At 45.2% G+C, this 27,349-nt stretch overlaps 1 protein-coding gene across 1 annotated transcript in view; it reads right to left on the minus strand.

The window, feature by feature from the left end:
* Positions 1-27,349, minus strand: part of LOC137518761 (cytidine monophosphate-N-acetylneuraminic acid hydroxylase-like) — a 285,541-nt gene that overhangs the window by 152,041 nt on the left and 106,151 nt on the right. The window contains exons 2-5 of the mRNA XM_068236998.1: positions 25,742-25,945; positions 19,976-20,067; positions 2,965-3,074; positions 917-1,107 (exon numbers count right to left, since the gene is read on the minus strand). Of these exons, the coding sequence (XP_068093099.1) occupies positions 917-1,107; positions 2,965-3,074; positions 19,976-20,067; positions 25,742-25,945 (597 nt within the window). The remainder of the gene's footprint in view (positions 1-916; positions 1,108-2,964; positions 3,075-19,975; positions 20,068-25,741; positions 25,946-27,349) is intronic.

A 27,349-nucleotide genomic window follows, 5' to 3' on the forward strand; every position in this document is an offset into this window, starting at 1 on the left:
TAAAGTGCCTGCACATGCACAACTGTTGTTGCCTCAAGTGATCTGGACTAAATCTCTCAGGCAAAAGTTTAAGTGTGCTGTACAGGCACCTTGATCTGTAACACATCTGTTGCTATGGAGGGGGGGGGGGGGGGGGAGGGATAAAGCACAGTGCATGACAGAGGGGCTTCCAGCAGGAGGAGTAAGGTGGAGAACAATGTGCTCAGGAGTCGCTGTTGTTTAACACAATTCCCCATTCTAGACCTTCAAGCGAGCTCAGGGGGCACCTGTACATACGCTTAATTCTTGGATGAACCAGATCCCAATGGCAGCCTCGACTAAGTTTGACCCAGTATGTTTATGGACCTTTACGCAACTGACTATACACTTTTATGCAGTGTAATTCATATGTGACCAATAAATGTGAAAAACAGCCAGGTTATGGACATTTTTTATAAGGAAATAACGATAGCAAGCTTTGTTTTCTCTGTCCTGAGGTTCCCTATTATTATTATTATTATTATTAAGTATTTATATAGCGCCAACATATTACGCAGCACTGTACAATGTATATATATATCTTGTCACTATCTGTCCCTCAAAGGAGCTCACAATCTAATCCCTACCATTGCCATATGTCTATATTATATAGTGTAAGTACTGTAGTCTAGGGCCAATTTTTAGGGGGAGCCAATTAACTTATCCGTATGTTTTTGGAATGTGGGAGGAAATCGGAGTGCCCGGAGGAAACCCACGCAGACACGGAAAGAACATACAAACTCTTTGCAGATAGTGCCCTGGCTGGGATTCGAACCGGGGACCCAGCGCTGCAAGGCGAGAGAGCTAACCTCTACGCCACCGTGCTGCCCTATAGTGACATCCAGTCAAAGCTCAGAGTTGTTCAGTATTATTACATATATGGACCATTTACATTTACCTAAGGTGATCAGAGTGCATGTGGCTTATGTAAATCAAATCAGCACGACACAGCCTCTCCAACCAATCAGATGGAGGCTCATGAAGCAGCCACCATCCTCGTGCAAAAGCAGGACCAGTCAGCCAAGGATCAAACACCATACACTTCTGGCCTAACTTCACTTCCATGCAGGCATGTGTTATATAGGTAATCTGCAAAATAACACCAACATTATAATAAGAACCAGTCTTGTCCAAACAATTTTTTATTGAAAGAAAGGTATATTATATACAGTACATCATAGCTCCCAACTGTCCCTCTTTTGGAGAGACAGTCTCTATTTGGGAGCCTAATCCTCCTGTCCCTTTTTATGCCTTATTTGTACCTCTTTCAGGACTTATGTAGATGTCAATTTATGTATTTTTTTTTTACTGCAAAAAATGTGTGTTTGTCTATAGACTTTATTCCTGTCCTTTAAATTAATATTTTATTTTCAAATGTTAATGTGTGGGAAAATGAGCCAGGATAGAAAGGACCAGTGTGGTTTGACTTATAAAACGTAGATCTGTGGATTCTGGTAGTAAGGTTTACTATCAGAGAGCGATCTGCAGGTCCCCTTGTATCACAGTTGCTGCTACCTGTATAGAACAGTGCTGGATATGGAGACAGAAAGGAGAAAAAGTGCACACTGCAATACCAGTAGGTGAGGGCTCTAGGCCCTATAGGAAAGGTCTCACCTGGCTGTCGAGGCTTTTTTTGACGTATTAATGATAATTGTATTAAAGTCTATGGCGGCGCCCTTTTCGTCCACCCTCAGGCAGCGCCCTTTTTCCCTGCTACCAGATAGCCTCACGGTCTCCGTGTCCTCGCTCCCTCTGACGTTACCGGCAGCGTACTGCACAGGTGCGGACCGTCCTGCATCTGCACGGTACTCTCCCGATGAAGTCAGCGGGAGCAAGGACGCAGCCACGCAGGCGGAATAGTTTTGCGACTTTAAAGTCACAAATTCCGGAAGTGAACCGGTGGCGAGAGCATCAGTGAGTGGCTGCGCGGGCACAGGACATCTGCGGGGGACCGTTAGAAGCCCCAGGTAAGTTCAAGTTTTCCCTCTACCCCCTACAGTACCCTTTTAAGTGTTCCTCTTTCTTATCTCAAAAAGTTGGAAGGTATGAGTAGATGTCAACATGTAAATATATAATAAGACATATATAGATAAGACATCTCCAAGATAGATCTCCATTGTGAATATACTGCAGTTCATGGTACTAGCCCACACCCCCTATCTGGAGATATTACATTTTCCGTGTGCGTCTTACAATGCATAACATAAACCTGTTGCAGAATAATTATCTATAATGTAAACTCCCCAGTTTTGGACAAGTTTGACAAATTTTCACTTGGAGTCAATTACTTGTTTTTGTCCTGTGAAATACAGTATGGGATAATTAAAAAGAAATTCTGATGGTGGCCATACACGATACAATGAAAAACGTTAAATTTTCCCGTTTATTCGATCTAAATGATCGAATTGAATGAAAGTTGAAAATATATTTTTTTTCGATATAGAAATTCGAACGATTATCTCGTTTTTTCGAAAAAAATCTGATCGGACGTGCTGGAAAAATCTTTATATTCGATCTAATGGAATAATTGAAATAAATTATCTAATCGACAAAAATGATAAATTGTACCATGTATGGCCACCTTTAGACAGATAACAAACATGAGTTTTTCTTCCCCTTCCATAGCAACTGATGCATCATTAGCCTCTATGCATCCATCCTCCCCATCCCTCAAACCCACCGCCTAGATGTAACTCTCTACTCAGCACTCTCCTTCACCTCCTACATAAAGAACGCCTCCAGGTCATGCCACTTCCAACTCCTGATGGTAAAGACATGTGATAATGTACTGAATGTGATCATAAGTTATCATTTTGGGTATAGTCTGTATGAGGCTTCAGTAAATCAGTGATCATCAATGTTGTTTTTTAGGAAGGCAAAACATAAGTAAGAAATATTAAAAATAGGAAAAGAGCCCAGCTAAAAATGATTCCTAAAAAGATATACCTGTAGCTCTTCCGGTTCCAGTTCTGTTGGAGTCCTTGGATCTGTGTCCCATGGATTTGGAGGTCTCAGTTCATTGAGTGTAATGTTGTTATCTTCATCTCTTTCAATGACTGTATAAAAATGTATACAGTCATTAAATAAGCAGCACATTTGTCTAATATCAATTATGCACTAAATCATCTATTGTAACTTAAGTATTGTATCTGCTGTAACTTAGAGTGGCAAACTTTACTCACATAACTGTTATGCATAAACGAAAATAACGTTTGTAAGGGTGCTTTCATAAATGACAGAATTTGTATGCGAATTGCATTTTTCACAAATTTGCGTTCGCCACACATCTAATGCAAGTCAATAGCATCGCATTTGCTGTGTGTTTTAACCACTTGAGCACCGCAGTGTTAAACCCCCCTACCGACCATGCTGTTTTGTGTTGCGCTGGGCCTCCTGCACAGCCCAGCTATGGAGCCCAGCGATCGGACTCACCTCCTTTTTTGTCCCTTAGGGGACATGCCGCCGGAGGTGTCCGATCGCTGTGGCAGCAGTGTTTTTTGGTTTTTTTTCAGCCTAAATAGGCTGTTTCACCCTCCCTTCTCCCTCCCCTTCCCTCCTCCCCTCCGTTCACTGAATTTAAACAGGACAGCGATCCGTCCTGTTCTGTCTCTCTTAGGCATCAGCCTATGAGAGGACAGCGATCCCCGGCCAATCAGAGGCCAGGGATCGCCGATCTCGTACATCGCTGCCGGAGACCGCAGCGCTGTATGCATGTAAACAAAGGGGATTTCTTTCCCCTTTCATTTACAAACAGCCTGCTAGCCGCGATAGGCGGCTAGCAAGCTAATCACCGTGAACGGGCAGGGAACGATTGCGCATGTGCGCGGCCGTTCCCCGGGAAACTGCAGCTCCAGGACTTGACGCCAATTGGCGTTAGATGGTCCTGGGGCTGCCACCGCGTTCACGCCCATTGGCGTGACGTGGTCGTTAGGTAGTTAATGCAAATTTTTGCATCCAAATTTTCTGCAGCAAAAAAACGGCCTACATGTATGCATTTTTTTTAGCACTGGACAAGTGAATCGCATACATTGCAAGTCAATTGAAATGCAATTTTTCTGCAATCCAAATGCGAATATTCAAATACGATTGTGCAGTTAATTACATACAATTTCATGTACATTAACTTAACTGGTATACCTGGGAAAAATCAGAATGTGAAAATTTGCATAAAACTTAAAAGAAAAAAGAAGAAAAAAAAGAAGAATGTGCAAAATATCACTAAAACGTAGAATTGTAAATACGAGAAAATGGCAGGGATAAGGCACCCTAAATCTGTGCATTACAGCATTCCGCTGCTTTATTCCCATTATCCTTTCTTCACCCTTTATTTTGTCATTGGGGTGTTTCAGTCACTTTGTGCAATGTCACAGACTACACAGAGTAAGGTGAATCTATGTATTGGAAATGTGGACAAAAAACTAACTCTGCAAGATAATATGAAAACATGGTATAGCTTTATTACTTTTTAGTCACTAAGTCTGAACTTGGGACTTCACTCATCCTTGTTGACATGTTTCTTTTCATTCCATATGGTAACTATGGTGACTTAAAGAGGAACTTCAGCCTAAACAAACATACTGTCATTAAGTTACATTAGTTATGTTAATTAAAATAGATAGGTAATATAATCTCTTACCCACCCTGTTTTAAAAGAACAGGCAAATGTTTGATTTCATGATGGCAGCCATCTTTTTGGTTGAAAGGAGGCAACAGGGAGCATGAGACACAGTTTCAACTGTCCTGTGTCCTGAACACCTCTCCCAGTTGCTAGGCAACGTGAACAACAACATAGGAAATCCCATCATGCTCTGCAAATCATCAGGGGAAAAAAGCCTGGGCTTTTTCTCTTTGATGGGTGGAGCTTAGGTAAAAATGCAGCTAAAATGATGCTTTGGTAAGAAAAACAAAATTCTGATGCTGTAAAACTGTTAAAGAAACACCAAGCCTTTTCAGTTCTGCTGAGTAGATTTTTAGTCCGGAGGTTCACTTTAAGCTTTCCTGCACAGTGAAATGAAACGTACTCAACACACACAAAGGTATGGCTGGTATGGAACAAGTCTACCATAAAATGTGCTGCCCTTGCACTCTCCTCCTCCACCTCTGCTCTGCAAGCTCCTCTTTCCCTTATATTCCTGCACTGGCTCCAGTTGCTGCTGCCTCCAATAGCCCTCCTCCTCTGCCAACTAGCCAATCTGTGGGTATGCAAAGAGCATGCTCACTGATGTGTGTTAAGGGAGGAGATACACAATAGACAAGCAGTGGCAGCCAAGCAATGTGACAGGTAAGATTAGCTGCCTGATCTAGGAGATCTGTCACCGAGGGGCTTTGACTGCCACTGAGAGACTGACACTTATGGATCTGCCACTAAATATTGGTGAGGGGTGAAATTGCCTCACTTCAATTTGACAGCAGGTGCCTGAATTGGTCCCAGTGTTGGTCCCAGTGTTTAGGCAAATTTGAATAATCATTGAAGTACATTTTAGAGCTTTGTGTTCTGGTCTCTGGAAAAGCTTCTACATCAGCCAAATGCAAAAAAATGCATTAAAACCCACAAATGTGCAGAAACCATAGCTCCGTGCTTTCCCTCTTTTAGAGGGACACTCCCTCTTTGGAAATCCAATCCCTTTGTCCCTCTTTCTTCCTCATCTTTCCCTCTTTCAGGACTGATGTACAGATCTGTACTTGAAATATAATGTATTTTTCAGACTATACGACTGACCATAAGACGCATCTAGGTTTAGAGGACAAAAACCAGGGGAAAAAAAATATATGCTAAACCTGGTGCATCCATGATGAAGGGGCATCTTGTGGATTATCCCCTATTTGTACCTCATGCCCCCTTGTACCTCTTGTGTCTCCCTGTGCCCTTCTTTGTCCTCCTTGTGTCCTCCTCTGTGCCCATTTGTGTCCCTCTAGTGTCCTCCTCTATGCACCTTTGTGTCCCCCTGTGTGCTCCTTTTGTCCCCCTGTGTCCTCATATAAGTGAGCCTTATAGTCCAAAAATACTGTGTGTATTTCTCTACTGAAAAATGTGTTTAATCATCTCTAAAATGTATTCCCATCCTTTAAATTGATATATTTCTTATTTTCAGATGTTAATTTGAAGGAAAATGAACCAGGATAGAAAGGACCAGTGTGATTTGAATCTTGAATCAACATATTTTTTCTATGAACTCTTTATGGTATGTGTGACTAGAGGTGTAGCGAACGGTTCGCCGGCGAACGGTTCCAGGCGAACTTCGGGGGTTCGCGTTCCCCTGCACCAGGCGAACTTTTGCGGAAGTTCGATTTGCCCCATAATGCACTATGAGGGTCAACTTTGACCCTCTGCATCACAGTCAGCAGGCACATTGTAGCCATTCAGGCTACACTAAGCCCTGGAGCCCCACCCCCCCTTATATAAGGCAGGGTCCGGCGGCCATTACAGTCACTCATCTGCCTGCTATTAGACAGACTAGGGAGAGCTGCTGCAGACTTGTTCTTCTAGGGACAGATTAGTTAGGTTCTTGGCTGCTTAGCTTGCTCCTGGCTGATTGTTATTGCTTTTATAGCACCCAGCAACAGCTCTTGTTAGAGCTCATCCTGTACTTTTTTTTTCTTTTTTCTGTGTGTCAAACTGACACTTTTGTTGCATGCACAGCATTGCTAATTGATAGTGTGTGTGCCACTGCCAGCAGCCCAGTACATTCAGTGACTACCTGTGTGTGTGACAGGGAGCTGCACATTGTAATACCCCAGTACCTGTTGTGTATACTTAACCCACCTCATCACTGCATATACCTAGCTTTGTGTTGAGTGAACCCAGCTCACTGCATCTAAATACCTGTTGTGTTGAGTGAGAACCCACCTGGCCACCTCATTGCATCTAACTACCGGTTGTGTTGAGTGAGAACCCACTTCACTGCATCTTAAGTACCTTCACTGTTCAGTGGACCCAGCTCACTGCATCTAACTACCCAGTACCTGTTGTGTATACTTAACCCACCTCATCACTGCATATACCTAGCGTTGTGTTGAGTGAACCCAGCTCACTGCATCTAAATACCTGTTGTGTTGGGTGAGAACCCACCTGGCCACCTCACTGCATCTAACTACCGGTTGTGTTGAGTGAGAACCCACCTCACTGCATCTTAAGTACCTTCACTGTTCAGTGGACCCAGCTCACTGCATCTAACTACCCAGTACCTGTTGTGTCTACTTAACCCACCTCATCACTGCATATACCTAGCGTTGTGTTGAGTGAACCCAGCTCACTGCATCTAAATACCTGTTGTGTTGGGTGAGAACCCACCTGGCCACCTCACTGCATCTAACTACCGGTTGTGTTGAGTGAGAACCCACCTCACTGCATCTTAAGTACCTTCACTGTTCAGTGGACCCAGCTCACTGCATCTAACTACCCAGTACCTGTTGTGTATACTTAACCCACCTCATCACTGCATATACCTAGCGTTGTGTTGAGTGAACCCAGCTCACTGCATCTAAATACCTGTTGTGTTTGGTGAGAACCCACCTGGCCACCTCACTGCATCTAACTACCGGTTGTGTTGAGTGAGAACCCACCTCACTGCATATAGCTAGCATCCCCCCGAGATGGACAAAATGGACAAACCAGGTAGAGGAAGAGGTAGAGGCAGGCCCAGAGGAAGGCCACCAGGCACCGGCAGGTCTGTGCGAGGTGGTGTTTCTCTGATTTCGTGCGGACCTGCCCCAAAATACAGTGCTCAGAAGAAGGCACGTGCCATCACTTCCCAAAATCGTGAGGAGGTGATTGAGTTTTTAACACAGAACACCTCATCTCCCGCAGCCACCAGCGCTACAACAAGCACCACATCCGCTGCATTTGACACTTCGCAGGAGTTATTTGGTGGTGGTGGTGAAATCACTGATTTCCAGCCACTACTGCCACAACAACAAGAAGGCGCAGGTACACCACCACATACGTCTGAGTTAGGTGGCGATAATATGGACGTAACGTGTGTGGATGGGGATGATGGTGGACCACCTGAAGTTGGTGCACTTGAGGAGGTGTCTGAAGAAAGCACAGCTGGCCAGGAGGATTATGATGACGATTATACGGATACCACATATGTTCCCGGTAGAGGAGATGACCAGGGGGACAGTTCAGAGGAGGAGTCAGAGAGGAGTAGGAGGAGACGACTCCATGATAGAAACAGAGGGAGCTCGTCCTCAGAAACAGCTGGGGGCAGTGTCCGGCGCCATGTATCGCCAGCTATGGCCAGCCAGCACACATGCCCTTCAACGTCAGCTGCTGATGCCACCGTAGCGCCATCAGCCCAGGGGGGCTCAGCGGTTTGGAAATTTTTTCACGTGTGTGTCTCAGATCGGAGCAAAGCCATCTGTTGTCTCTGCCAGCAAAAATTGAGCCGTGGAAAGGCCAACTCTCACGTAGGGACAAGTGCCTTACGAAGGCACCTGGAGAGAAGGCACAAACAGCTATGGCAAGAACACCTGAGGAAAAGCAGCACCCCTCAAAAGACAAGCCACCCTCCTTCTCCTCTTCCTCCTTCAGGTGCATCGTCTTCATCCACTTTCTCCCTTGCACCTTCACAGCCACCCTCCTCCACACCGCCTCTTCCCTTGAGCGGTTCCTTCTCCTCTGCCCACAGCAGTACCCAGCTGTCCGTGAAGGAAGTATTTGAGCTGAAGAAGCAAATGTCTGCCAGTCACCCTCTTGCCCGGCGTCTGACAGCTGGCATGGCGGAACTATTAGCTCGCCAGCTATTACCATACAAGCTGGTGGAGTCGGAGGCTTTCCGTCAGTTTGTGGCCATTGGTACACTGCAGTGGAAGATACCAGGCCGCAATTATTTTTCACAAAAGGTCAAACCCAAACTGTACCGTGCAGTTGAGAGGCAAGTGGTGTCATCTCTGGCACACAGAGTTGGGTCAAGGGTTCACCACGGATGCCTGGTCTGCCAAGCACGGGCAGGGCCACTACATTACATACACAGCCCATTGGGTCAACCTGGTGACCGATGGCAGCAAGCAGGGAGTACGTGGCTGCGCAGCAGACCGACTTGTCACACCTCCACGGCTTGCAGGCAGGCCTCCAGCCACCTCCTCTCCACCTGCTACCACCGCTTCGCTGTCGTCATCCTCCTCCTCCTCCTTGGCTGGTGCCACGATCTCCTCTCCAGCTACACAGCCCCAGCACCCCAGGGCCTATGCTGCATGCCAGGTACGGTGTCACGCAGTGTTAGACATGTCTTGCCTGAAAGCGGAGAGTCACACTGGAGCAGCTCTCCTGGCTGCTCTTAACAAACAGGTGGAGCAATGGCTGACCCCGCACAAGCTTGAGATCAGCAACGTGGTGTGTGACAACGGCAGCAATCTGATTGCTGCGTTGAATTTGGGAAAGCTGACACACATACCCTGCATGGCACATGTGCTGAATCTGGTCGTGCAAAGATTTGTGTCCAAGTACCCAGGCTTAGAGGACGTCCTGAAACAGGCCAGGAAGTTGTGTGGGCATTTCAGGCGCTCTTACAAGGCCATGACACGCTTTGCGGAGATTCAGCGTAGAAACAACTTGCCGGTGAGACGCCTGATTTGCGATAGCCCGACTCGATGGAATTCCACCCTGCTGATGTTCTCTCGCCTGCTAGACCAGGAGAAAGCCGTCACCCACTACCTGTATCATTACAGTACAAGGACACAATCTGGGAGGATGGGGATGTTGTGGCCCAACAACTGGATACTGATGCGAAATGCATGCAGGGTCATGGAGCCCTTTGAGGAGGTGACCGAACTGGTGAGTCGCGATGAGGGCACCATCAGCGACTTGATCCCCTACGCCTACTTCCTGGAGCGTGCTGTGCGTAGAGTGGTGGATACAGCTGTGGAGGAGCGTGAACGAGAAGAGTTACGGCAGCAGGAGTCGTGGGAGCCATTTACACACGAACCCGATGTTCCCACAACACCTGTGGCAGCACAGAGGGGGGAGGAGGAGGAGGAGGAGGAAGAAGAGGAGTCGTGTGGGGAAGGAGAGGAGTCAGACTCTGATGATGGTGATGATGAGGAAGGTGTTTCTGTGGAGGAGGAAGAGGCGGCGGAAGAAGAACAACCGCGGCAGCCGTCACAGGGGGCTTCTGCTGCTCCACGTTCCCGTGGTATTGTTCGTGGCTGGGGGGAGGAAGAGGAGTTGCGTCCCGTCACTGAGGAAGAGCAAGAGGAGATGGAGAATACGTCTGCATCCAGCTTTGTGCAGATGTCCTCTTTCATGTTGTCCAGCCTGTTGAGGGACCCCCGTATCAAAAAACTCAAGATGAATGACCTGTACTGGGTGGCCACGCTACTAGACCCTCGGTACAGGCACAAAGTGGCGGACCTCTTAGCAACTCAACAAAAGGCGGAAAGGATGCAGCACTTGCAGAACAAGCTGTCGATGATGCTTTACAATGCATTTAAGGGTGATGTGGCTGCAAAACGCAATCAAGGTACCACTGGCAGTAACCCTCCTCCTCCCAAGTCCACGCAGGCAAGGACAGGACGCTCCAACGATCTCAGGGTGATGTCGGACATGCGGACGTTCTTTAGTCCAACTCCTCGCCATAATCCTTCCGGATCCACCCTCCAACAACGCCTGGAGCGGCAGGTAGCCGACTACCTGGCCTTGAGTGTGGATGTAGACTCTGCGAAAAGCGACGATGAACCCTTGGACTACTGGTTGCGCAGGCTTGACCTGTGGCCAGAGCTGTCCCAATTTGCCATACAACTTCTCTCTTGCCCTGCCGCAAGCGTCCTGTCAGAAAGGACCTTCAGTGCAGCTGGAGGCTTAGTTACTGAGAAGAGAAGTCGCCTAAGTCACGACAGTGTTCAGTACCTGACCTTTATCAAGATGAATGAGGAATGGATCCCGGAGGGCTACTGCACGACCGAAGACTAAGTCAGTCCCCACACACAGCATCTCTGTCTGCAGGCCGCTTGACTGCCTTCTCCGCCACCACCAACAGGGTCCAGGACTCTAGGCGGATTCCTGAATTTTTGCAGCGGCCGCTACACTAATTTTTCTGGTGCGTGTACATGCCTGCCTAATTTTTCTGGCTGCACTGCGGGCGGCTGCAACAACAAAACAAAAGGCATGTACATGTGCCCATCCCCCTTCATGATCATTACCTTGCCGCGGTGAAGGGGCTTGCGCATCACAATGAAGCAATGACCGCCGGCTATTTGAGTGTCTCGGGTGGGGGTGGCACACAAAAGATAATAAGGTCGTTGCTTCATTGTGGTCAGACCAAATTTGATCAGCTGGACAGTCACTGTTGTTCTATCATTGAGCTACCACAGCCCGGCGACCATATGGGCTTGAAAAACGCCACGACCTACACTCTGGCCACGGTGCACACCAGTCCAGTACGGCCGTCACTACGCAAACAGCTGTTTGCGCTGCGTTACACAGTGAGTTTGGTGTGTCAGTGTGTAGCAGAACTCTAATTACACTCCCTGATTGATGTATACCCATGCAAGACGTTTTAAAGCACTTTAGGCCTGCAATTTAGCATTCAATGTGATTTCTGCCCTTAAAATGCTGTTTTGCGTCAAATCCAGATTTTTCCCCGGGACTTTGGGCATGTATCCCACTCCGCCATGCCCCCCTCTAGGTGTTAGACCCCTTGAAACATCTTTTCCATCACTTTTGTGGCCAGCATAATTTTTTCTATTTTTGAAAGTTCGCATCCCCATTGAAGTCTATTGCGGTTCGAGAACTTTTCCGCGAACCGAACCTTCCGCGGAAGTTCGCGAACCCGGTTCGCGAACCGAAAATCGGAGGTTCGCGACATCTCTATGTGTGACTAGAGGTGTGGCAAGGGCATGGCTTAAGTGTTCCTCTTTATTATCTCAAAAAGTTGGAAGGTATGAGAACACTGTGAAAAGAAAGGAAAATGGGAAGGACGCAAGTCATTCAATTTACAGTTTAGTGAGGTCTCAAAATCCTGCTAACACTGTTTAGGAATCTCACTGGTTCATTTTTAGGACTACCCCATAAGTAAAACATTGTAAATTGGTAGCATATAGTTTGGGCTATTAACCCCCTCCATAACCCTTTATCAAAAAATCTGACTTTACTCATACCCAAGCAATATTGTTAACCAGCTGAGCGGTCTGGACGAGCTCAGCTCGTCCAACACCGCCAGCGGCTGCCGCTCAGGCCCTGCTGGGCCGATTTTGATGAAATAAAAAGCAGCACACGCAGCCGGCACTTTGCCAGCCGCGTGTGCTGCCTGATCGCCGCCGCTCTGCGGCGATTCGCCGCGAGCAGCGGCGAAAGAGGGCCCCCCTAGCCGCCTGAGCCCAGCGTAGCCGGAACAAAAAGTTCCGGCCAGCGCTAAGGGCTGGATCGGAGGCGGCTGACGTCAGGACGTCGGCTGACGTCGATGACGTCACTCCGCTCGTCGCTATGGCGATGATATAAGCGAAACAAGGAAGGCCGCTCATTGCGGCCTTCCTTGTTTATTCTGGGCGCCGGAGGCGATCGGAAGATCGCCTCCGGAGCGCCCTCTAGTGGGCTTTCATGCAGCCAACTTTCAGTTGGCTGCATGAAATAGTTTTTTTTTTATTTAAAAAAAACCCTCCCGCAGCCACCCTGGCGATTTAATCAGAACGCCAGGGTGGTTAAGGAAATGTCTATATAGTATCCCATATACTAACCAAAGATTGTAAATATGCATGGACCAAGACCTGTTGGCACCTGTTGGTGGCAGCTCAGTGTGGGTGGCGCAGTTGTGAGCAGTGGTTTAGTGTGGGCGGCAGCTTAATGCAGCAGCAGTTTAATGTTGGCGGCACAGTTGTGGGCGGTGGCTTAGTGTTGCGGTTGTGGTATGTGCATGCAGCTGCAGGTGTCTCAGTGCAAACTTAAGTACATAAGGATGCACCTGTTGGCAGTGGCGTAGTGTGGGGGGGCAATTTTAGGTGGCAGATTCGTGTGGGCAATGGCTTAGTGGGGGCAGCACCATTGTGGGCAGTGGCTTAGTGTGGGCGACGGCTTAATGTGGTAGTTGTGGTGTGAGTGCTGAGTGCGTGATTCTTTTGAGATTCGGGGGTTTCTTGGTCATTTTAGAAAATTATACAAGACATGCATCGTTCTTCCAGAAAAACATCTTTTATTTCTATATGAGTGATTTGGCAGAGCGTTAAAAGGATGTTTTTTAGCAACTGGGAAAAAAAGGTCCTTTTGGCATTTTCCTCCTAAAATAAATAAACTAAAAATCTAGAAAAAAAACCCTAGAAGCCTGTAAGTAGAGGCAGTTGAGGTTCTTCTAACAAAAAATAAAATACCCTGACATGAGATTAGTTAGAGGTGTCACATTCATTATGAGACAGTATTTCCGGTGCTAGTAAAAAAGGGCGCACAGGGATAGTGGACAAAAAGGGCGCCGCCATAGACTGCAATGCAAAATATCGGCAATTCGGCGCCCGACAGGAAAAAAGGGCGCCCGAGAAATAGCGGTTACAGGGATCGTGTTAACAAAAGTTTTCGTTTACAGAAAAAGGTTTATAACAAATATCGTTTACAAGTTTGTTTTCAGTTTGTGTTATACTTATTTTCTCGTTTTTAAATTTCGCTTATATCAGTTTTAATTTATTTTTTTGTTTTAAAATTTCGCTTACAAAAGTATAACAACTAAATTTTCGTTTACACTTCTTTGATCATTTAAAAATTTGTTTTCATATGTATAATGCTTAACCCATTCGCGTTCCGTCGTTTTCACTTGAGAAATGTTCACCTCCCATTCATAAGCATATAACTTTATCACTACTTATCACAATGAACTGATCTATATCTTGTTTTTTCCACCACCAATTAGGCTTTCTTTGGGGGATACATTTTGCTAAGAGCCAGTTTACTGTAAATGTATTTTAACAGGAAGAATAAGAAAAAAACGGAAAAAATGCATTATTTCTCAGTTTTCAGCCATTATAGTTTTAAAATAATACATGCCTCCATAATTAAAACTCACGTATTGTATTTGCCCATATGTCCCGGTTATTACACCGTTAAAATTATGTCCCTATCACAATGTATGGCGACAATATTTTATTTGGAAATAAAGGTGCATTTTTTTCCGTTTTGCATCTATCACTATTTACAAGTTTAAAATAAAAAAAAAATAGAAGTATTTCATCTTTACATTGATATTTAAAAAGTTTAGACCCTTATGTAAATATTTACATGTTTTTTTTTATTGTAATGTTTTTTTTTTTTTATATTAAACATTTCATTTGGGTAGTTTTGGGAGGGTGGGATGTAAACATGTGATTTATAATGTAAATGTGTGTTTGAATTTTATTTTTTTTACTTTTAGTTGTAGTTTTACTTTTTGGCCACAAGATGGCGGCCATGAGTTTGTTTACATGACGTCACTCTAAGCGTAACACACGCTTAGAGCGACGTATGGGGTACGATACAGCCAGAAAAAGCGAAGCTTCCAAGAGAAGCTGTCGCTTTTTCAGCGGGGGAGAGGAATCAGTGATCGGGCACCATAGCCCGATACACTGATTGCCTGGCTAACGAACCGCGGGCCGGGAGCATGCGTGCACGCGCGCGATCGGCCGCATGGTTCCTGGACGTAGTTTCTAAGTCCAGGAACCAATATAGGTTAAATACCGTTTTCAACCTTATTGTATTAGAAATACATCGCTTTTGGTATTAACTTTGTTTTTACATTTATAATGCGTTGATTATAGTTACTAAAATATCGCTTTTAATATTACTGTTATTTTAAGATTTCTAATGCGTACGTGATTGTAAGGCTATCTATTGTATTGTATATATTTATATATACTTTTCTCTATTTATAATATTAATGTGATTTTAAGGCTATTTTAAGGCTATTTATTCTTTTACAAATATATAAATTATTTTATTCATGTTATTTGTAGAGAAGTATTTTAAAGGGAACCTTAACTGAACGGGGGTAAAGAGTTTCACTTACCTGGGGCTATTACCAGCCCCCTGCAGCAGTCCTGTGCCCTCGGAGCCGCTCTGGAATCCTTCGGTCCCCCGCTGTCACTTAGTTTCGTTTTCGATGACTCACCAGTCGGCCGGCCGCCATGCGTATTATTGGATGCATTCCCTACTGCAATTATCGCTGTTGCGGACCACAACATGTACAAAAATACGCATTGCCACATTCCGCACACGTAGATATGCGGCAACGTGTATTTTTGTACGCGTTGCCGCTCGGGAATGCGTCCAATAATGCCGGCCGGCCGACTGGTGAGACGTCAAAAACGAAACTAAGTGACAGCGGGGGACCGGAGGATTCCAGAGCGGCTCCGAGGGCACAGGACTGTTGCAGGGGGCTGGTAATAGCCCCAGGTAATTGAAACTCTTTACCCCCGTTCAGTTAAGGTTCCCTTTAAGGATTAAATATATTATTGTTTATATGTGTTTTTCTCTATTTATAATATTAATGTATACGTGATTTTAAGGCTATGTTAAGGCTATTTATTGTATTACAAATATATAAATTATTTTATTCATGTTATTTGTAGAGAAGTATTTTAAGGATTAAATATATTATTGTTTATATGTGTTTAGGGTGTTTGTGCAGTGGGGATGGTTAGGTTTAGGCATTACCAGAGGGGTCTAGGGGTTAGGGATAGGTACAGGAAGGGTTAGGTATAGTTACAGTATAATATACACAACCAGGGGGTGGTTAGGGTTAGGCACCACCAGGGGGTGGTTAGGGTTAGGCACCACCAGGGGGGTCTAGGGGTTAGGGTTAGGTACAGGGAGGGTTAGGTATAGTTACAGTGCAATATAGACCACCAGGGGGATGGTTAGGGTTAGGCATCACCAGGGTAGATTTAGGCTTAGGCACCACTAGGGGGGTGCTTAGGTTTAGGCACCACCAGGGGTGGTTAGGTTTAGCCACCACCAGGGGGGTGGTTAGGGTTAGGCACCACCAGGGGGGTGGTTAGGGTTAGGCACCACCAGAGGGGGTCTTAGGGTTAGGCACCACCAGGGGGTCTTAGGGTTAGGCACCACCAGGGGGGTGGTTAGGGTTAGGCACCACCAGGGGGGTGGTTAGGCACCACCAGGGGGGGTTAGGGATAGGTACAGGGAGGCTCTGTGTAAGAGTAAGGTTAGGTATAGTTACAGCACAATATATGTAATATATACAATTTATTAAATTATGTATATTTAACCCTCCTGGCGGTCTATTAGAATCCGCCAGGGGGTAGCGCAGCACTGTTTTTTAAATTTATTTTTTAAAATCATGTAGCGAGCCTAGGGCTCGCTACATGATAGCCGCTGTACAGCGGCATCCCCCCGCCCGCTTCGATCGCCTCCGGCGATCTTTGATCAGGAAATCCCGTTCAAAGAACGGGATTTCCTGAAGGGCTTTCCCCGTCGCCATGGCGACGGGGCGGGATGACGTCATTGACGTCATGGACGTCGTGACGTCTAAGGGAGTCCCGATCCACCCCTTAGCGCTGCCTGGCACTGATTGGCCAGGCAGCGCACGGGGTCTGGGGGGGCGGCGGTGCGGCACGGGGATCGGCGGCTAATCGGCGGGTGGCGGCAGCGATCGGGCAGTACACGCAGCTAGCAAAGTGCTAGCTGCGTGTACCAAAAAATAAATTATGCGAATCGGCCCAGCAGGGCCTGAGTAATCCTCCTGCGCGGCATAGCCCGAGCTCAGCTCGGGCTTACCGCCAGGAAGGTTAAAGAGAACCCAAGGTGGGATTTAATTATGTTACTGGGGCACAGAGGCTGGCTGTGCACACTAAGACCAGCCTCCGTTGCCCCCTGGTGTGCCTCCATGTGTCCCCCCTGCGCGCCGCTATAGCCCCCGCAGTGCTGGCGACACGCAGCGCTACCCGCCCGCGTCACTTCCCTCCTATCAGCAGGAGGGAAGGGACACGGGCGGGGAGCCCCGATGCGGAGGAGGCGGGGGAGCGGCGCTGACAGACAGCGCTTAGGTAAACATTGTGCTGGCGACACGCTGCATGTCGCCAGCACTGCGGGGGTATAGCGGCGCGCAGGGGGGTCTTTGAGGCACACCATGGGGCAAGAGAGGCTGGTGTTAGTGTGCACAGCCAGCCTCTGTGCCCCATTAGCATAATAAATTCCCACCTCGGGTTCTCTTTAAACAAAGAGGGGTTAGGGATAGGGATAGGGAGAGATCTGTGTGGGCCTACAGTTAGGTATAATTGCAGTAAAATATCTGTAAAATCTACCATTGCATTGCTATGCCTAATACAAGTGTAAATATCGTTTTTGTTATAGACGCTATTTGACGTTTCTTTTCAGTATTCGTTTGTTGTTATAGACGGTATTTTGCCATTTCATTTACGTTTATTTAACCTATTTAGCACTACATTTTCGTTTACAACCTCTTAAACGAAAAATATGGTTTTGCATTAAAACTGACAATTTCGGGTATACCCCGCGCCCTTTTTTCCAGGCGCCCTTCTTTGATACACGCAGTATTTCCTGTTGTTCCTGTGGTGAACCTGTTATGCATTAGACAAAATAGAAGAAGTTTGGTGCCCATTGAAACTGTAGCAATGGTGGAAAATTTGGGCAACCAATAAATATCAAGCAGCAGGGCCGCCTGTAATGAAAAATACGCAGGTGCCCAAATTTCCATTTACTGATATTTCAATGGGCACCTGTGGCGACGTCCAAACTTCTGCCGCTATCGAGTGCCCAAATTCCCTGTTTCCATTCTGTGCTTTCCCACTTTGAATGCACTTCTTTTTCTTGCAAGCACAGACCCTAAAGCTAAGGTTCCTGTTGGTGCAGTAGTCAAGAATGGTCCCCTCATCCAGCTGAAAATCTTTTGTGTTCATGCCCTCCTTCACACTTATGTGCTTAGGGCCCTTTCATCAAATTAATAATTTTGTGTCCACCCAGGGAATGCTCTTTATAAATAAGCCTTTATTTACCACAAATACAAAAGTAATTAGCAAAAGCCGCCCTAAAAACAATTAAAACGAAGGACCTGCGCTCCTCACTCATACAGCCTAGCAAGCCACACTCATCCCATCCACACTGGCACCGGCACCAATCCGACATAACTCAGAGCGGGGAGACAGGCAGCCAGGCTGTAACAGAAGCCCATTCCTCCAGCTTAGCAAGGACTCTCAAGCACAGGAACAGTCACTTCACCTTGCTATATCGATCGGGCCAGCATCTCACCAGTCCTGAGCGGTTCCGGTCCAGTTCCCCGGATTTCTGTACTAGCAGGGTGTTCACCTGTCCACTTCTCTACCCAGCCGCGCGTCCGCAGCGGGGAGTAGTGGCGTGCTGATCCGATAGCGAAGGTCCTTCCAGCTGGGAGCTTCAAGTTTTGGGAGCGCACAGATCACATCACGGGTTATGCCCCGCCCACTGACGCGTTGCGTCCGCCCACCGCGGACTTCATCAGAGTGTATGACGTATGGGCCAGGCGGAGCTGCAGTACTTATGCACTTTTTGCTGGATCAAAGCCTTTGAATGCACTTCTTTTTCTTGCAAGCACAGACCCTAAAGCTAAGGTTCCTGTTGGTGCAGTAGTCAAGAATGGTCCCCTCATCCAGCTGAAAATCTTTTGTGTTCATGCCCTCCTTCACACTTATGTGCTTAGGGCCCTTTCACACATCCTACACTACATTGCCATGCGGTACGCTCCCTTATTGCAAGTGCAATGAAGGTCTATGGAGACTTTCATACTTATGTTTCGCACTGTGCCAAAAGTAGTCAAATCGCCGCAATCCCATCACAGAGTCACCCATTGGGCTACTGCATGATCCGTGCCTACCACACGGATTATGCAGTAATGCAAGTCAGTAATTATGAACGACAGAGCACGGTGCGGCGCGGACTAACGGGAATACCAGTAGCATACTTTTTGTCCAGCAGGGAGTATATCACTGAACTGGGCAGAAGGAGGGCGGGTCTATGCATATGACCCTGTCAGCACACTCTGCCGTAGGGTCATATAAGCAACGGGATCGCTTGGGATCACCACACAAGTGTGAAACCAGTCAAGGCCTCTTGCACACTGCACGCGATTCCGATTCCGATTCCGCTTTTTAATCAGTTTTTACATCCGATTCAGATTCCGATCTGCAGTGTGCAAGGAGCAAACTGCAAATCAGAATCTGAATCGGATGTAAAAACTGATTAAAAAGCGGAATCTGAATCGGAATCGCGTGCAGTGTGCAAGAGGCCTTAAGGACACCTGAACTGAGAGGGATATGGAGACTGGGATATTAAATTTCCTTTTGAACAATACCAGTTGTCTGGCAGTCATTAAGATCCTCTGTCTCTAATATTTTTGCTCATAGACCCTGAACAAGAATGTAGATCAGAGAGGTATCTGACTGGATTAGCCACATGCTTGTTCCGGGTGTGTGATTCACACACTACTGCAGACAAATAAATTAGTAGGACTGCCAGGCAACTTAATATTGTTTAAAGGGACTCTGAGCTCACACTAAAAACGCAATATGGACTTACCTGGGGTCTCTTCCAGCCCCCCTGTTTAGCCCGCAAGGTCCCTCAGCGTCCTCCTGGCTCCTCTCCCAGTCCTGCTGTCGGCTCCGTTAATCAGCAACTTTGCACTGAAGTCGCCCATGGCTCCCTGCTGAGCACTCTGCGCGTCATCACACAGTTCCCTAAGACTGAATCGCGCATATGCAGGACTCTCACAGCGGCCGGTGTGATGACACATAGCGTGCATGACAAGGATGTGCACGGGCAACTTCAGGCGATTAACGGAGCCGCCAGCGGGACCGGGAGAGGAGCCAGGAGGATGCCGGGGGACCTCACGGGCTGCGGTGGGCTGGAGGAAGCCCCAGGTAAGTCCATTACGTTTGAGCTTGCGCTCAGGGTCCCTTTAACAGGAACAAACTATGGCAGTCTCTATATAACGCTCACTTCAGGTGTACTTTAAATCCTTAAAAATCTGAAGATGGAGCAATGTTGTTATTTGCTTACCTAATTCATCCTGACAGAAGCTGTCAGGTGGGTTGACATATTTCATGGTGCTCACATCCAGTTTCCAGTTGTGTTTGGTACAGCGAACAATCCTAAAACAAACATAAACGCAGCACAACTTAGTTCACATACATTGATTTTATAGGCATATTAAACATAACATCAATGCCAATTCTGTTAATTCAATATGTTTTTCTCCTGCCATAATTTTTTTTTTAACCAAATCAATAATTTTTCTTTAGAGAACAAGATAAGAGACTTAGGCATAGGGTCTATTATTTCCACTGGTTCTGCATCAGTTCTGCATCAGTTTTTCTGGCTGCAGATTTCTGGATGTGGCTATTTAGAGCCTGTTTCCACTACACGCAGATTCTGGATACACACAAACTCCAATGAATGCCTATGGGCCTGTTTCCACTAAGTGTTTAAAGGGAACCTGAAGCGAGAAGTATAGGGAGGCTGCCATATTTACTTCCTTTTAAACAATACCAGTTGCCTGGCAGTCCTGCTGGTCTATTTGGCTGCAGTAGTTTCTAAATCACACCCGAACAAGCATGCAGCTAATCTTGTCAGATCTGACAATACTGTCAGAAACACCTGATCTGTTGCTTGCTTGTTCAGGGTCTATGGCTAAAAGGATTAGAGGAAGAGGATCAGCAGGATAGCCAGGCAACTAATATTGCTTAAGGGCCCGTTTCCACTGGCGTGGTTACCGCGCTGAATCCACAGAGTTTCCCTGCAGGCAAATCGCACGGGGAAACTCTGCCATAGTGTATAATGGCGCCACCGGCCGAATCGCTTCCACTAGCGATTCGGCCAACATTACCATCCAAAATGATGCGGGAGGCTGCAAATCCCAGAGCCGTGCATGGCACAGCTGATGGGATTCGTCTCAGTATCCGCACAGCAGGAAGTGACACCGCACGCCTTGCAGACGCGTGCGTCACTAGTGGAAACGGGCCCTAAAAGGAAATAAATAAGGCAGCCTCCATATACCTCTCACTTTAGGTACCCTTTAAATCCAAATCCTGACAAGGAAGATGATGGAAGATGAGTATCAATTATAGTTAGAGGTTAGGGATGGGGTTATTTTAAGAGGGTTAGTGTTAGAGGATAGGTTAGGGGGAAGGTTAGATTTAACACTTGGGGCTCTTTTCTACTTGGAAATACATTTGCACTGGGATCATGTTCCTTTCCAAATTCCACCACTGCAATTCCGCCGAGATCAGACTGCGATCTGTCGGGTGCACGGCATGTTTGCATTGCATTTTATGTTTGCGAATTGCAGCTGGAAAAAAAAACAGCTTGCAATTGCTGAATCGCAGGGAAAATTGCATAGCAGTGCAATTGCTCTGCAATTTTTCTGAATTGCACATAATACGTAGCAGGACGTGCACCTGGGGGAAAAATCTCGCCGCAAACAGATTGCACTAATGGAAACGGTTGTCACGGATTTTATTCGTTGTTACTATTCCTACAGTTTTGTGATCTGCTAGCGATCAAGATTGGATCCCAAAATGCTGGTAGTTGAAAAGGGCCCTTAAAGGGACACTGAAGCGAAAAAAAAAATGATATAATGAATTGGTTGTGTACTATAAATAATTACTAGAAGATTAGCAGCAAAGAAAATATTCTCATATTTTTATTTTCAGGTATATAGTGTTTTTTCTAACATTGTATCACTCTATAATATGTGCAGATTACACAACACTCAGCATTCAAAATGAGTCTTTCAGAGCAGTCTGTGAAGTAATGAACTCTCCTCTAGCAGAGGAAAAGTAAACAGTTCAATTACAGTTGAGATAATAAAAGTCAGATAACAGCCCTCTCCACGACTAAGTTAGTCGGAGAGCTTAATAGCTTTTTTGCATAGAGATAACAACTGGAGTTTCTCAACTCTTCCTGTACTGGAAACAATTAGACTGATGTATCTGATCTTAATGTTTTTTTTCTTAGCTGTACTACACACACAAATCATAATATCATCATTTTTTTTTCGCTTCAGTGTCTCTTTAAGCCAGGAATAAAAAATCAGTTTTACTTTCCTGGGGCTTCTAGCAGCCCCCTCCAGCCATCCTGTGCCATCCAAGTCACTCATGGAGCCTCCAGTCCCCCGCTGCCAGATAGTCTGCGCAGGCGCAGAAAGCCCGCCGGCTTCCTGTCAGTGCCTGTCAGCGAAAACAAAACTAGCTGGCGGCGGGGGACTGTAGGCCCCGTGAGTGACTGCGAGGGCACGGGACGGTTGCAGGCGGCTGGTAGAAGCCCCAGGCAAGTAAAACTGATTCTCCTGACTTAACGCGGTCTGAAAGCCAGCATTTCTACTCAGCTCTAAAAGATTCCTTACAGCTTGAAAGTTACTATCCCAGAAAAAAATTCTAGCAGAACATCATTGAAATGGTTAAACAAAGCACTTTGTCCTGCTATACAGCTTCAAATCCGCATCCAAACTGGAGATAACAGTATCTTTTTTACTTGTTAAACACAAATGTATCAACACTGGAATGTAAACAAACACACTTTGAGAAACTGTCTCTGCTTCAGGCGCACACAGAGTTCAGAACAGCTCATTAGAAGATTTTAATATATAATAAAAAGCAGTTATAATAGAAAAAGAATAAAATGCAATGACAACTTTCAGGGTAAGATAAACTACACTTTGGAAACTTGTAATTTGTAGACAGACAATATTACTGGTGCACAAAAGTAAATATGATAACTGTATGAGTAATACAAAATAGGAAAACACATTTTTATTGAATGTTATGTCAGAGTTTCAGACCACTTCAAGTGTCCCTTTAAGGTTTAGAGATTAGAATTAGGCCTGTAATTTAGGGGGATCAGTAGGTGTTAACATTGAGAAAGGGGTTTACATTAAAGGGGGAGTTTAGAGTAAAGCGTAAATTTGGGCTTTATGTTGGGGCGGGCTAGAGTAAAGGTGCCCATTAATGATACCATTTTTTTTATCAGATGTGATCTTTCGACACAATTTTTATGATTGAACTGTACAGAAAACTACACAGTGTGTGGCGAAAATCAATGCCAAATGATTCTATGGTCAATTGGAACAGAAAATATAATCGATCTTAATGTTGGATACACATGTCTATCTTATCATGTCACGTCACCTCAGGTGTCCTTTAAAGGCAACCTGAACTGAGTAAAATTATTTAAAATAAACACATGACATAGCTGCAAATGAACATTACATACTAACCTCACTGTCAGTTCCTCTCAGAAGCTCACCGTTTTCTTCTGACAATGATCCCTTCCAGTTCTGACAATATTTTGTCAGAACTGAAATGTACCAGTTGCTGTCAGTTATATATCAGCAGCTGTCAGTTACACCTGAATGTGCAAGGTAATGTCCATGTTTCCCTATGGCTCAAGTGGGCGATATTACAGTTTAACAGTGTGCTGACCAGGAAGCTGTTATGGGGTAATGGTTATTTTCAAGATGGAAGACAGAGAATTTCATTGATCACAGTGGCAAACAGGATGCTGGAGAGGAGAAAGAGATTGAGGAGTAGACTACACAGGAGGTAACTATAACGTGTGTATGTTTATTTTGAATTTTAATTTTCAGTTCATGTTCTCTTTAAGGCATCAGGAGGGCATCTAAAATACTGAATGAGATTACAGGAATAAGGAGGCTGCCATCAGCACCATAATATGTTCTGTTAGACACCCTCTCAAAAGATGCACCTATTGTCTCCCCCCCCACCCTTTAGATTGTAAGCCTCGGGCAGGGCCCTCCTCCCTAGTGTTTGATTATGCAATCTTACAGTCTGTCACCCTCTTGTGGACTAGAACAGTCTCTATTTTGACCTATGACACTGTATTGTTATCAAATCATTTGCATGATCTTGTTTTATTGTGAGTTTCCTGTATTTTCTACCTTGTATGTTAACCTATTTATCTATTGTGCAACGCTGCGTAATATGTTGGCGCTTTATAAATACAATAAATAATAATCTTCAATCCTGTATAAATAATGCCAATGCAAGTATGTCCTGCTGAGCTTTTTTGACTTTAGTTGTTGGCTTTATTGGCTTTAGTTGTTTTTGAGTCACACAATTGCAACAAGCATGCAGCCAATGGAGTCAGACCAGAGTCAGAGCATCTTGCTCATTCTGGGCCAGTGACTTCCAAGTATTATAGACAGAGCATCAGGACAAAAGTCAAGCAACTGGCATTGTTTAAAAGAGAATGTAGATGGCATCTTCCATATTCCTCTCACTTCAGTGTCCTTTTAATAAAATAAGTAAATCAAAAATAAGCAAGCAAATAATATCAATAAACAAAAAAACTGAACACCCTCTATCAAACTATACAATCATAATATTCTTACAGGTAAAGCTGCATCTATAAGATTTCAGTAGTTCCAGGAATTTAGCAGTTTTAATAAAACAAAATAAGCTGAGAACTGAGCATCCCTAAGGTCGGTTTCACACTGGAAACCGGCGGGTTTGTTGTGGTGCGATGGCATGATTGCACCGCACTGCAATGCCACAAAAAGCTTTTGGAGAGTATTGCGGCAATGCGCGGTAATCTCCATTCATGCTGCAGGCCAAGCAGTAAGTGATGCTCTCTAGCGCTCACTTCTTGTGGCTGTAATAAGAATTGCGCGGAAGTGTATTGAAAAAAATCTGCTTCCACGAATGCCCACCACAGGGCAAAAAAATTTCACATATCTGCGTTACCAATGAATTACATGACTTCCGGTGGCCGCACGTTGTCGCGCATGTTACTTTCGTGTTAAATCGGGCTCTAGATGTATGGGTACCTTTAGATAAGGTCAACGGCAGTACTTGAGTACCTAGAGGAATGATTTGGCTTATTAAAATAAGTGCACTCACTCAGGACTGGGCTGTGGCAGAGGCGAGAGAAGGACCTTGTCCCGGCTCTGAGCACACTCATAAAGTTGCAATGCTGATTTTTATTTCTTCATGGGCATGTAATGTATTCCAGCATTACATTTTTGGACTACACTTTGCCATGCATATGAAGAAATAACTATCAGTATTGTAGTATTGTAGTTTCTTGAGTGATCAAACCCCTTCCCCCAATGAGTGACTCAGTATGTGGTGCTATGTGCTTTGGTGTTCCAGCACCTTTTTGCCTCCATTTCCTTTAGACTTTTGCTATTAGTTGTACAATACAAGCTTTTTATATTCAACAACCAAAAAAACTAAAATATTACAGCACGCACCACCTTATAAAAGCCAGTGTTTGCCAAGTATCCACTGTTGTGGGTTACTTCATCCCTTAATAACCCCTTAACACATGCATATTTGTTAGGAGCACAAATTAATTGTCGATTAATGGTTATTCAAACATACACTTATGCTTTTAAATAACTGGAAGTACCCAATCAGCTATGTTTATAAATAGTTTATCATTTCAAAACTTACATGAATGGACTAACTGTGAGAAGTTCAGGTAACCCCTGAGCTCATCATAAGACCCCCCCCCTCCCTGAATAAATAACGACAATAAAGGTGCATATACACATCCAATTTTGACTGGTCAATCACTGACCAATTTTACCACCTCCAAGTAGTATAAGAGCTAACAGATTTTGAATACTATGTATGAAGAGATTGTGTAGGTAAGCTCTCATACTACATGGAAGCAGTAAATTTGACCGATTATTGGCCAATTGAAATTGTATGTACCAGGCTTAAAAGATATGCCTAGCAAATAGTGCTAGTAACAGATGCAACATAAAGCTGTTGTATAATAAATGAGGAATAAAATAGGATTTACCTTCTATCCAAGTCCTCAATATCCTTGATGAAGGTTCCTCCTTGGTGTTTACACACATTCTTACAGGCCCGTAGCACATCTCCATTCTTGTAAATAATAAAATTGCTTCCACTTTCCTTGTCCCGCAAGAAATTGGTTCCATCCTTTAAATGTTTGACGTCTAAAGCCGTGATACGCAGGAGAGTGTTTGCTCTCTGTTCCCCACTATCCAAAATATGAAACAATTATTAGATAAAGGTAAATAAAATGTCTTCAAAGTTACAGTTAGAACAGCCCCCTTCATGCCTGCACTATCATCTGAAACACCTGTAACTAGGTAGAAGTCTAAAAATTCACAGTACCAAGGTGCTCTGGGCTCCTCCATTCCTCCTAGAGCGTATCAGCTGAACAGGCAAATGATATAAGATACAGTCAGCTATCAGTTTCATGGAGGATTTGTGAAGCTCTGCAATCCTTGTCTCCAGTTACTGGACTTTACACTCTAATCTTAAGATCTCCCCTGAGCTATTATGGCTATCTTTTCCTTTATCCTGTTGCATCCTTGTGTTAAAGATCACAACTGACATAATGTCATTTAGTAATGTACAAAGTATATTAGTACATTTAGTAGCAGACAGTATACTAGCGTCAATCACTCTGACTGGCGGAACTGTGGAAGACCACTTGTAATTTTTTTCCTTTCTTCCTCTTCCATATCTCATCCAGGATAATTAAAAAACAAAAACTGACCTTGAACTAACCCCTTCCTCTTATCTAAGTACAAATGGGTTTTGCTTATCTACTATTTCATGCTGTAATTATTGTACTCTTCTGCAATAGAAATAAAATAATGTTAAACAAGATTTATTGGTGTCATTTCTCAGCTATCTTCTTCATGCCGCATCTGAATCAACTGTAAATCATTAAAGATGCCATTTGCAATCTAATCCTTAACCGTCTGCATCTTTGGGAGCAGTACAATAAAACTTTAAAGAATAACTTGGTACTTCTTGAGTATCATATCAGTTAATAGACGGACCAATATTAGGAGCAGGCCAGCCATCGGGGGGGGGGGGGGGGGACAACTGACACTGCAGTGAGGGGCCCAGAGTTTCTGGGGGCCCTGCCCCCCCCCCAAAATGCTGGAAGGGCCGCATGTGCTGGCTGCGGGCCTGTGGCTCACTAACCAGCACACTGCCTTCCAGCACTGAGAGAAGAGTGACATTAGCGCTTGAACGTAGGGAGCAGATGATTGAGCCCACTACAGCGGACTTTCTATACTGGGGCACCACCTATATCTGGCTACAGGCTACCTATACTGGGCCATAGGCAGGAACATGAGGTCACACAGAGGGACACAAAAAAGGCACAAACTGAGGTGAGACAGAGGGGGACAAGAGAGGCCCAGGAAAAAAAGAGGGGGACAAAAGAGAACGGATAAAGGATAAGAACGGACCTACAAGTCCCTATCTCATTTGTTAACCGGGGACTACCTGTATTTTGCTAGTATTTGGCTCCACCCACAACATGCCATGGTCACACCCACTTTTTGCAGCATCACGCTGTGCATGCCACTTTCTTCAGCGTCGGAGTCATGCACATTTTTTGCCTCAGTGCACTTCGCGCACG

This window comes from Hyperolius riggenbachi, chromosome 5 (genome assembly GCF_040937935.1).
Source record: "Hyperolius riggenbachi isolate aHypRig1 chromosome 5, aHypRig1.pri, whole genome shotgun sequence".
Classification (NCBI taxonomy): Eukaryota; Metazoa; Chordata; class Amphibia; order Anura; family Hyperoliidae; genus Hyperolius; species Hyperolius riggenbachi.